At 42.4% G+C, this 12,445-nt stretch overlaps 1 protein-coding gene across 9 annotated transcripts in view; it reads left to right on the plus strand.

The window, feature by feature from the left end:
• wnk3 (WNK lysine deficient protein kinase 3) overlaps positions 1-11,910 on the plus strand; it is a 37,940-nt gene extending 26,030 nt beyond the window's left edge. For 5 of the 9 annotated variants that reach the window (XM_071476136.1, XM_071476139.1, XM_071476137.1 and 2 more), the window contains 14 exons: positions 126-169; positions 1,166-1,301; positions 1,405-1,521; positions 1,617-1,718; positions 1,844-1,892; positions 1,998-2,150; positions 2,251-4,418; positions 4,642-4,888; positions 6,692-6,777; positions 6,876-7,213; positions 7,365-7,600; positions 7,693-7,788; positions 7,886-8,049; positions 8,643-11,910. In XM_071476136.1, coding sequence (XP_071332237.1) covers positions 126-169; positions 1,166-1,301; positions 1,405-1,521; positions 1,617-1,718; positions 1,844-1,892; positions 1,998-2,150; positions 2,251-4,418; positions 4,642-4,888; positions 6,692-6,777; positions 6,876-7,213; positions 7,365-7,600; positions 7,693-7,788; positions 7,886-8,049; positions 8,643-9,218 — 4,512 coding nt within the window. In that variant the 3' untranslated portion in view covers positions 9,219-11,910. Of the gene's footprint in view, positions 1-125; positions 170-1,165; positions 1,302-1,404; positions 1,522-1,616; positions 1,719-1,843; positions 1,893-1,997; positions 2,151-2,250; positions 4,419-4,641; positions 4,889-5,453; positions 6,778-6,875; positions 7,214-7,364; positions 7,601-7,692; positions 7,789-7,885; positions 8,050-8,642 lie in introns of those variants that run through there. The other 4 variants (XM_071476140.1, XM_071476142.1, XM_071476138.1 and 1 more) reach the window with 4 other exon arrangements.
• The last annotated feature ends 535 nt before the right edge of the window (positions 11,911-12,445 follow it).

Below are 12,445 nucleotides of genomic sequence, written 5' to 3' on the forward strand. Positions count from 1 at the left end.
TGTAATGTAATATTATCCATAATTATATTATAGCTTTATTTGTATCAGATTTTGCTAATGTTTTTTCTGTGTTTTTTCTGTGTACCTTTGTACTCTTTTATGTATGTATTCATGTTGCTCTGCAGGATGGTCCATACCTGTCAAGTACAGAACATCATTCTTCCTCAGGGTATGTCTGATACTATTACTTTCTGATCACACTCAGCTCCATTAGCCATAATAGCTGGTGCATTGAATTCAAGTCGTATGTCCATCAGCCAAGACAAAAACTATAGGAGCCTTGATAGTGGAAGATAAGGTAAGAAAGGTAAAAAAATCTAGATGTTAAGCATAATTAGATTTCTGGAAGCCTAAACACTCGATATTGCCCATAACTACATTGTGGTTATCAGCCTCTTCGAATATATAATATATCTAGATTTTATGTACGGCATGGTGTTAATAAATATATGCATTACTTATACATGTTTTGCTTTAACATGCGTTTTGGGCGATCCGCTCACAAATGGACAGTTCTAAGTATTTCAGTTCACACATGGCCGAGTGACCACTTTCGGGTCTCAGATCAGATCTCACTTTCCCACTCGATATGCAAATAAACATGTACATCATTTCCATTTGCAAAGACCAAATGTGTTTTTGTTTTGTCAGTCCACCTATAACAGACTGACCAATGTCAATGTATTTGAGAGAGAAAGAGAGACAAGGAGGGGCTGAGTGAATCAACGCGCTGTGCTCGCTTCTACAATAACATTGTGGCGGGCTGCCACAAATAAATCAATGTATGGGAGAAGTGAGAAGTGTAAAACTACTTTGGGGTTGTTATGACACTGTGATGGGACAAATTAGACTATGGCAGAGGAAGTCAACTGAGTAGGTGGCCCATCAGTGTGGCCAAGCTAGGGTGCATTTGCATTCACACTGATAAAAGAATGTGGTCATATGTGGCCCTGACCACCTCTGAATGTGGCCTGTGTGATCAGATCTCAAATGCATTTAATATACATCTTAGGTGTGTTCACACCTGTACTTAGAGCTGTCCACGTGTGATCAGATCACATGAGACCTATGTTACTGCCATGTCTGAACAGGGCCTTAGTTCTTGTCTTGTTCTGGGACCTGTCATTTATATGATGATATGTCCCTACTACTGTACCACCCACAGGTCTGTTCCACCTAATGGAGAAGAAACTCTACAGCTCTTGGCCAATGGGAAATTAGAGAAATTAAAAACTCAAAGAAGAACTTCCTGCCAGAGACCTGAAAAAGTTTCACATCAATTTCAACTGAGCATGCTCCAGGTGAAAACAGCAAAGAAAAAGCTAATTATATTGCTATATTCATGTATTCCAATAGATTTGAAAAGAAGAATGGCATAATGTTAGTTTGTCCTGTCCTTCACAGGTGTCCGGCAGTGGGGACAATATGGTGGAGTGCCAGTTGGAGACACATAGCAACAAGATGGTGACATTTAAATTTGACATTGAAGGGGATGCACCTGAGGACATAGCAGATTACATGGTGAACTGCTCGTGTACTGCCAAAGTCTGCACTGGCTGCTGAAAAGTATCATTTCATGTCTTAACAATTGTTGTTTGGTTGCATTTTGTTTGTAGGTGGAGGAGGACTTTGTCCTTGATGTGGAGAAAGAGAAATTTGTTGAGGAGCTAAGAGCAATAGTTAAGCAAGCCCACGAAATTCTTCAAACACATTCACAGGTATGTTGATTCCCATATTTACATCTGTCACTTTCTTTCCTCTATTATTTTTCTGTTTTGAGTGAGCAATAATCATAATAATAGTTTGTTTGATTGATGAATTTGAATTTTTTTGTCTTTGACAGACTGGATCAACTGACCAGCTACATGTGAGCACTCCCACTAGCTCAACAGGTGAGTTTTTGAGTTTTTATATTTTATCTTGCACAAAAAGTGACAGTATAAGGAAAGTCTCTACATACTTGTTATAACTAGTGAAGTGTCTTTGTGACTTCTCAGCGGACTCAGTGCCTCATTCCTCCCCAGTGGGACGTTGGCGCTTTTTTATCAACCAGACCATTCGCCATAGAGACTCTCTTTCCAACCAGGGAGCAGGCACACCACCACCAACTACAGAAACAAGGATACCCCAGTCTCCTAAAAGAGAGAAAGGTGAGCTCTACCCAAGTCCATTTTAATGCTATGGCTTATTAACATGACTGAGTTGGCAGCATAACAGAAACTAACCATGTGTTACTCTCTGTGGCTGTAGAAAGTGAAGGATCCCAGAGTCTGGAGTCCTTGACTGGAATGGCCTCTCCCCCCTGCCCCACCCTTTCTGCCACCTCCCCTCCAGTCTCCACTGTCTCAGCCCCTGCCTCCATGTCGCCCCCAGCCACTGCTACCCATGCTTCTCACACCACTGCCTCTGAAAGCATCTCTGCACCAGCCTCATCTCTTGAAGCCTCTGTCCCTGTCACTGCTTCTGCTGATCTTGAACTGCCAGTCCTCACCTCAGCTTCTGCTGACCAGATTTCAAGTGTTCCCTCATCCCTAGCAATACCTGCTGCTGCTAACCTGCCCAACTTGTCCGTTGCTCCTGCTGTTGTGTCTCCCACACCCACCACTGTTCTTCCTGACATCCTCACTCCTCCTGGAACCAGTGGTTGCTCCACTTTAGGTCAAAGTATTGGGGATACAGTGATAACTGCCCCAAGGTCATGTGTGTCTGCGGTGGACCAGCCCTCAACCTCTTTTCATTCCCCTCATCTGGCTGCTGCAGTGGCCTCTTCAGCGGTAAGCCAACTTGGCATGGAGCAGCAGCAGACACTTACCCAGGTGGCCAAACCAGCCCCACAACAAGCACAACCGCAGCCACAGCTACAGCCACAGCCTGCATTACAACAGCAGCTACCAACAGCTCAACAGCAGCTACCAACAGCTCAACAGCAACTGCAGGCATTGCAGCTAGAGCAGCAGGCACAACAGATACAGCAAGCAACACCACAACAACAACAGCGATCACAACATCAAGTGTACCAGGAACAAATCCAGCTGCAGCAGGGGAAAGCTCTGCAACAGTCTCTCCAGCAGTTACAACAACAGCAACTCATGCAGAAACAAATACCACTTCAACAACAGCTGACTGAGGTGCAGGTGCTGCCGCAGCCAGGTCATACAGAGGTGTTACAACAGTCTGTGCCTCAGCAGCAGTTTCTGCCACCAATCCCCCTACAGCAAACCCAACAGCCCCTTCTTCAACAGCAGACAGCACAGTACACTCCACAGTTGCTGCAAAAGCCTCAGTTACCACAATTACCACAGCAGCTCATGGCACCACTAGCTGCTGTAGTGCAACAACAGCAGGCTCACATCGATCACCAGCAGCAGCAACAGTTAAACCTGCAGCAGACAATACAATTACAGCAACAGCAAATGGTGCAACAGCAGATACAGCAGCAGCAGCAGCAGCTATTTATGGGTGCTGTGGCTTTAAAACCAGACCAAAGCCAAATGTTGCCCCTGTCAATCAGTCAACAGTTTCTTCAACAACAAGCACAGCTAAGTGCTAGCCCTGTACTGCAGCAGCAGATTCCGCAACAAACCCAAATCCCTGCTGAGCTGGCACAACAACATATACAGTCGCAGAAACAACTGCAACACGTTGAGCAGCAACAGGAGGTTGTTAAAGCCGTGGATACGCCCCAGAAGCAACAGCAGTTTTCACTGCAGAAGCAGTCCTCTTTACAGATGTCAGAGTCAGAGGTGTCAACAGGAGAGACAAGTGTCACAGAGGACACAGGCAGCTACTCTGCCCCTTTTCACCCTTCCTCTGACTCTTCTCTGCCTCCCCTCCATCTGGGCACTGCTGAATCCTCCTTACCCACTCTCTCCCTCACAATGACACCATCCCCTGCTCAACCTTCCTCTGTGGCCGAGTCAGACAGTGAAGGCCCCCCCAAAATTGAATTTGTAGACAACCGCATAAAGACTCTGGATGAAAAACTGAGGAACCTGTTGTATCAGGAGTACAGCAGTGGGGCTGCATTGGCCGGAGGAACTGTCTCTGGCCTTACATCAGCTGCCTCCACATCAGCAGGAGGAGACGAGTCGTCTGAGCCACAGTTGCTCCACCATTTGTCTTTCCCCCCACCTGCGTCCTCTTCAGATACGTCCCCCCACTCCTCATCATCCACTACCTCTTCCACCACCTCCCGTTCCTCCTCCACCTCCCCTGACCCAGAGAGGGATGGAGGGCGAGAGGATGCTTCCTCAGAAGTGCCAAACTCTGTGGAGCTGGGTCCAGTAGAGCAGCAGCCTGGCCCATCTCTCCCCTCCACCTCTGCCTCATCGACCCCGCCTACCTCTCTCCTACCTCCCAGTCAGGATGACTCTGCCCTGCCCCAGCGCCCACCTGTACCAGGAGAACCAACCATTCTTGTGAGTGAATACCACAGATTCGAATTTGAGTAAATTTGCTATCATTTTCGTCTTTCACTGTACTGAATTGACATTATTTTACTGTTTATATTTCGGTGTGTAAATGTGACTCCACTTGGTTCTTTTTCAGCTGTCAGCTGTGATATATGTTATGTTTGAGTGTCTCTCCGTTTTGAATGTCTCAACTCCATGCAGCCACTCTTAATTGTCTTGACTGTTCTAGGCTGTACCCCCACACTCTGATACCAGTACCACTGGAGACGCATCGTGGCCCCCCAATCAGCACCCGATCCCCCTCCGGCATGGACAGCAGCAGCACAATGCAGGAGGTGGATATTTTGGCCTAAACCTGACATGTCCTAGTATCAGAAATCCTGTTAGCAAGAAATCCTGGACTCGCAAATTCAAAAACTGGGCGTGCAAACTGCGCCACTCCGCCAGCTTGTTCAAGAAATCCAGAGTCCAGCAAGGTAGCGTCCTCTTAGGGAGCGAGCAAGCGAGAGAGAGAGAGAGAGAGAGAGAGAGAGAGAGAGAGAGAGCGCGAGAGAGAGAGAGAGAGAATGGGATGTTGGGGCATTGACCTAAATCTAATATCTAGTACTAGTTTTAACATAGTTTAATAACTTTTTTAACCATCAGGAATTAATAACTGTTAATGTTAATGGATGTTAATGTTTACAGCTAAATAATTCTGTTTTTGCATTTTGCTATGTGACTCTAATCCCCATGTAATGTCAGCGTTGACATCTCTACATACATTATTGTTTTTAATTTTATTTTATTTGTTTCTGAATTCCTTTTTACTAAATTTCATTTTCTTGGCAGTCTTTCTTTTTGCATGGGTTACTCACCCAGGGGCGAGAACAGTGGAGAGTAGAGGAGGGTGGGAGAGTGGCACATTGTAGGAAGAGGTTGGCATCAGAAATCTGATGCCCATCACAATGCAGATGAGCTCTGGTGCAAAGCCCAGCCCTGACTGTGCCCAGGACATATCCCTTCATATGACACCCCCCCTTCCCTGCCCTAATTCCACAGGCACTGCCAGCAGCAACCATCTCACCTCCTCACATCCACCTGCTGGCTCAATGTAGCAAGAACCATGCAACTCACGTCATAATGCAGATAAGATAGATGCTAAGTTGCTAAGCCATTATGTAATCACTTGTCATTCAGAATATGTGTATGCTCTCTGTGTCACCTCTAGCTTTGGTCCTATATGCTGCAGTTGTAGCAAATGAATTTATGAAGATTACTTTCATTTGTGTTATCTGTATGAAATATGCAGATTATGATGAAAGTTTCTAGTACGGCTTGTGAACACTACCCAGGGCTTACAAGTTAGTCAGGTTCTGTTGTACACGGGTAGGATTTTTATATAGCTAAACCTTATCACTCTGTTTAAGTATTCCAGTCATCTTGCATGTATTTGTGTTTATATGTGTAATATGTGTAGCAGTAGTTTAGATCCTTTGCTACAAGTGCACATGCATGAGCGAATATGTTATGTTCCACACGAGTGACTAATAATGGATCGTTATCTGTAAGTAACACCTATTTCAGGCTGCATATTTTTATGTTGGTCTTAAATTATGCAGTAAATATCCATATACACACTTTGCTAATGTAGTAATCCCAAATATCAAACACACTGAACAATATCACTGTGGATCTGAACATAGATCAAATTTGATATTGGGCTTTGTTGTCTGGTATATGAGTGGGACAATGGTGAGTCAATGAGAATGAGAGAGTGGATGTGTGGGTGGGTGGGGGTACTCTATTCTAAACATTCAACCAACCGCCATTTCACAATGTTTTTTTATTTATTTAATGACTTATTATAATTTTGTTTTTAATGAAACTAAGCATTTACCACTCCTTCCCACACGCCCATTACACATTTCTCTTAAGCATGTGTTTTTACATCCCAAAAACCTTCATTTATTTTTCAGTTCATTGTTTATAATTTAGACAAATGTCTGCCACTGAACTCATCATATGCTTACATATTTCATAGACCTGAATGCAAGCCACGTAAGTCACAAAGTTGATGATGTGTGACATTAGTGGGTGATTTTTAACACTGTGCCTTTGTATTTGTGCCCCGTGTCTGTCCGTGTGCATCTGTATGTGTCTCTGTCATGTACATTTTTCTGTGTCTTTTGCTTTTGTGTATGTCTACCTTGTCATCTATTTGCTCCTTATACCTGTGTGTCTCTGTTCTTGTCTCTGTTGTCTCCCCTTTTTGTTTTTCATCCCTATCTCGGTATTAGATGGACGTTCCAGCAGTCAGGCACTCAGGGAGGAAAAGGAGGCGGCACCTCTAAATCCACCTCAGTCACACAAAGGACGTTTTCAGGTAGGAGGAATAGTACAGATTTTATCTGTACTCATTAGTATGAGCCTTCAGAGCAGTGTGGACAAGCAGCTAATGTCTACCACATCCTCTGCCATCAGGTGACTCCAGTGCCCCAAACCTCTCCCCCAAAGGATGCCTCATCAGGCCATGGCAGCACTCACAGGAAAGTGGGGCGCTTCTGCGTCACTCAAGCTGAAATGAAAAAAGAGGATGGGCAGACTGGCAGCTCCCCAGTATCTCCTCATTTGGAGAGGGAGAGGAGGAGATCTCGGGCAAAGGAAGGGGAGAAAGATGAAAGTAAGAGGACCCCAGCAATGGCCCATCTGTCTCGAGGTCATGGACACAGCCACTCACCTCCAGGCAGCAGCGATGATGATGATGAAAGCGAGTTGGAGGATGAAGACCTGAGAAGAGAACTACACAAGCTCCGAGAGAAGTAAGTCAGTGGGGGGTGACTTTTAACTCAGTTCACAAGATATTTGTCTCCTCATTTATTGTATTTTCTTTTTTATGTCTCCATTCACTGTTGTTTCTTGCCTACAGAGTATAACAAATAATTTCACTGTTTTGTATCTCTTCTTCTATAGGCACATCAGAGAAGTGGTATCCCTTCAGGCCCAGCAGAACAGAGAGTTGCAGGAACTGTACAGACAGCTTCGTTCCCTCAAAGACCAAAGGCAGAGTCTGCCTGTCTGTCTTTCCCGAACCCCTCCTCTTCCCACGGCACCTCCTGCCCTCTCTCCTCGCAGACCCAGGCCAGCCAAAATCAAACTGCGGCCCCGACCTCATTCTCATATGGATAACAACGGAGTTACACATACTGGTAAGGTTTTTTTTTTTTTTGTTTATTCGGTCTCTCTCATTTCATTCCTATGCTAGCTGTCCGTGTAAATATTTCTGGCATCTCTTGTCTAGGGATTCAGCAGTCAAGTAGTTTCTCAGGGGGTGAACAGAGTAGATTAACCCTGTATTGCAACCCAGAACATCGCCCATCACTGCCTGCCAAAAGAGGTACTGCTTGCAATAGTAGTGATAAATTAAGACAAATAATTTCAGACCATTAAGTGACAATCAGTGGAATGATGTGTGTCCCCTTGTTTTTCCACAGATCACAGTCCTCTAAGAAAAAGCACATTCACAGATGAATTGCACAAACTTGTTGATAATTGGACAAAGGAGACGGTGGGCCCAGCCCCACCCAAACCTTCATTGAATCAGATCAAGCAGATTCAGCAGGTGCAGGAGTTGGGAGGTTGGAGCCCGGCAACTGAGGTACAACTACACACTATAATATATATCCAATTTTTACATAACCTTTAAGGTTTTTTTGTCCAGAATTACGTGAGAACTTTGATACCATTCTCATGTCTTTACATGTAATATAAGGCTACAGCCACTAAATGGTTATCTTACACTAGCATAAAGACTAGAAACAAGAGCGGCTAACCTGGCTCTATCCAAAGGAAACAAAATCTACCCGTTATACAAGAAATAATCTGACATATAACCCTTGTGAAACTACAACTTGTTGTTTCTGTACTAGTGTCCCTCTGTTTCCGGTCTTTATTCTTACCTATTCTCAACAAGAAAGCAAATAAGCCTATTTGATATATGGTCAGACAAGTTGTTCTTCTATTATCATGAATTTCATAGATAAGGTTTTGCATTTATGTTATTAGTCACTGGGTCTTTCTCATAAACGATGTAAAAAAACAATTAAAAGAATCATTTGATTTTGAGTTGTGATTTTTGGGCAGACATATTCTGGATATTTTTTTACACATTTGTGTCAAAACCAAACAGTTCCAACGTATTATTTTTGTGCTCTGATATTCCTTCTGTACTTATTACTATATTCTATGCAGGGGCCCCCACCAGGTTGGTTTCCAGTGGCACCACTCAACTCCCAGGCATCCCCGACCTCTGCCAGCTTGCCTGTGGCAGCCACTTCCCATTTAACAGGTGGAGGAAGCCTGTCCCCCCTGCCCTCTCCAGGACCTCCACCACAAACGCACATGGCTCAGGTGCCACAGATGCAGCAAAGTTTACATCTCCATCAGTCTCTCCCCCTCCAGCAGATGACCTTTCAGCAATCTCCACTCCGCCAGCAGATACCACAGCCCCGGATACAAACTCCCATACAATCCCAGTCGCTACCACAGACACAGCCCATTGCCCAGCTGCCCCATTCACCACCTCAAAGCCAACCACTGATGCCTTCCCAAATGCCCACATCTCCAGTGTCCACGGCCGCATCTCTGCTGCCCGGCAGTGACACTACTGCACCCACAGATAGTACTGCTGCTACTGGGGGGACATTTTGCTCCTGTTCCTCATCCTGTTCCACCAGTTCCTCCTCTTGCTCTACTGCTGCTTTACCTTCCAGTGCCAAAATTCACCCAACACCCCCAACCTCGACTCTTCCTCTGGGACAGAAATGAAACCAAGGTGAAGTGTGAGGTCAAAATGAAGGTGCAAGAGATGGAAATACCAAGTTGATCAGGACGTAAAGCGGATCCATTGGGAGTGTTAGTTCCATGTATGCATGAGAGAGTTATGACTGCAATGAATATATGGATTTCAGTGTACATGTGGATGAGATGGAGAATGAATGTGAAAGATGATAGATTCTAGTATGTACAAGACAGAAGGTAATATGGAAGCTGGGGTTTATGAATCATGGTATGTTTGGGTGTTGAGATGTAAAAATTCTTTAATGTATGAGTGTGTGCAATTATGAGTGTGAGTGAGTGTTTATGGATTATCCAAGTACATATCCCTTATGTCCTTTGACACAAATTAACGTTCATGTTTTTGTTTTCAAACCAACTCAGTTGGACCTGAACACTCCCTAACCAGAGATAAGAAGGACAAAATGTTTGACAGTGTGTTGACAGTTTTTGTTTTATTTGTCAATGCTTACAGTGAAAGGACTATCAATTTTAAAAGTGCAATTAGTAATGGTCATCTAAATTGATCAGCATGTATTGTATTGATCTGTCTGCAAGGCATAAAATATTTTTGTAGAAGCACATTGATGAAAACCAGAAGCATAGAACATTTTGTCATGATCTTTACATGATCTTTTAAAACTGTAAGCCTCCAGCACAAGGCGTTTCAATGGGCAATGAAAAAAATTAAACAACAGCATGTTACACAGTAGAGCACGGTAAAGTTATCTGGCTACGATCATTACCACGATACTACCAAATACATAGTTGCAGTGTCGTGCACCGTACAGCATGTGCTTAATTTGTATTATCTTATTTTTGTAATATAGAAGCAGTCTGAATTACCATGAGTGATATGATATGAATTCAGATTCATTTTTAATATGATGGCAAATTAAAATAGGCCATCTATGTTCAGTGGGTACCTGGGTACACTCAGCCCAAGACTGCATGACCTCATGACTAACTTGACTTGCCTGAGTGCAAACTGTTTGCAGCTTACTGAGATAATTAATCATCACAGCAACATCAACATTTGCTTTCAGTATGACATGCTTTCACATTTGACATTTGTGCTTTCAGTTTGAACTCCGCATATCAAAGTATTATCACAGTGTCATGCTGAGGAGGAGAACAAAAAAGAAATTAAACTGCCAAGTTATTATAGAATGGGGAGACCATATGGGTTATTCCCATATTGCCTTTTAAAATTACTGCATTTTTTGTGAGTGTGTGAGTGTAATTTTTTTCTGTGTGAGAAAACTTTGTGATAGTCCCATGATAAATGGCATTTTAAACTGCACACTGCAAAGCGGCCTCTCAAATGTCACTGTACCCAACTGAAAATGTTTACTTTGCCTATGTCTTGGCTTTGTTTCCTCAAGAAACAAAGTGAGAGCTTAGACCATATACCAGTTGTAAGTTTGATGTCCAACACTGTTGTGGGATCCTCACTTGCCTATTTGTCAACTTTGTTTGGCTTTTTACAATTTCCTTATTTCAATTGTGAACTATTTAGTCTTCAACCATAGGCTGTCAGTGTGAATACATCTGTCAGAAGTTGAACTGTGGGCCATAATTGTGCTCTATGCACACTACAAAAAGGTTTACTGAAGTCAGAAATGTTCCATTCCTCTATTTCTAAACTTACTTAATTTGTAGTTGCAGAGATATACAGAGTAATATATCAGCAGCAGATATATTACTGTACATTTTATTGGGTTATCAGTGCACTTAGCCATACACACATTTGACGTTTGATGGTCAGGCATTAATCATTTTTTGGCATAATAAATAGCCTGTAGTCAAAGCAGCATTTCTGTTTTATTGATGATAGAGAGATTGTGTGCCACAGAAAACATTGTACAGGTTGTTAAAGACTGCTAAATGTAAGTCAAATACATTGAAAACATGAATGGGTATGGAGGGCTAGTTTGTGCTAAAGGATATGGTTGTTCAGAAACTGCAATTGCATAATCTAGAGTATAATATTGGTTTTCTGTATTTGTTGCTTTTCAAGACAACCCACATTTTCACAGAGATGTAGTTCATTATTAGTGAAGGTGAGATACTGTGCTGTCATGTCTGATACTAACATGTTGACCGCAAGCTACAGCTAAACGATCATGACTCATGATGTGGAGCTGGCTTTGTCCTTGAAGTGTTACCAAAATGTTATCTAAAAGATAAAGATTATTTTTGTATTTTAAAATGGGGTTGTACAAATTGTAAAATTGTGTTCTCATCATTATAAATCAGAGGTTATTTGAAACTAGAAAACACTGGTTTTCATCCCTGTTTACATGGGACTCCCCTACCTTGATATACCTCTCTGCGTCCTGACAGGCCAGGGTCATTTAAGATTATATTCAGAGAATTTTTGGTCATTTTTGACATCTTATTTCAGTTTTGAACCATGAAAACCTGAATGACACGTGACATAAGCTGCTGGGCTGCAGGTCAAATATAATAAACTTCCAAATTTAAGCAACAAAAACCTGGGGAGTCCCAAATGGCATGACTGAGAACCAATAACAAAAGGACATTGGGCAAAGAAACCTAGAAAAAAAACAAGGTATGTTGCTGGTGATTTAGCCTCTGTAAATTGTAACTAATTCAACTGTTGATTTTATTTATGTTTTGTAACTAATCAAAATAAATGATGTTAAACATCGAATTATGACATTGTGTGTGTGTGTGTGTGTGTGTGTGTGTGTGTGTGTTTTGTTATTTGTTTTTGGGTTTTTTTGTGTTATGCAATAATTTGCACTCCTGCAAACCACAGTGGCCTAATGTGGAGGTTTGAGGTGTCAGATTTTGACAGAAGACTTACATGATGGCCAAAAAAAGCCATTTGGTTCTTGCATTTATGAACCACTTGTATGTGTAACTTAAGTCACAATTAACATTGTTTTGCTTTTGTTAAAGGTGAGTTGTTGCCTCGTTATTGTCCAGAGATGCAACTAAAACAAAATGGCTGTAACAAATGCAGTAAAAAAGATGAATTGAATTTCAAAGTCTGCACTGCATTACCCCTAAGAGTATGAAATCATAATTTAAAAAGAGATATTCAAATTAGTTGATTTTTAAAATTAGATCCATTAAAAATATGGGTCTGTGCAAGCTGATTATCACGTATTAATGTACCACCAATCATTTCAAAATCTAAAAATTGTGGTATGCATTGAAGGCAAGTGTGATTTGTAGTAAAGGAATTA

This window comes from Trachinotus anak, unplaced genomic scaffold (genome assembly GCF_046630095.1).
Source record: "Trachinotus anak isolate AG129_WGS33_773 ecotype Australia unplaced genomic scaffold, CSIRO_AGI_Tana_v1 ptg000004l, whole genome shotgun sequence".
Taxonomy (NCBI): domain Eukaryota; kingdom Metazoa; phylum Chordata; class Actinopteri; order Carangiformes; family Carangidae; genus Trachinotus; species Trachinotus anak.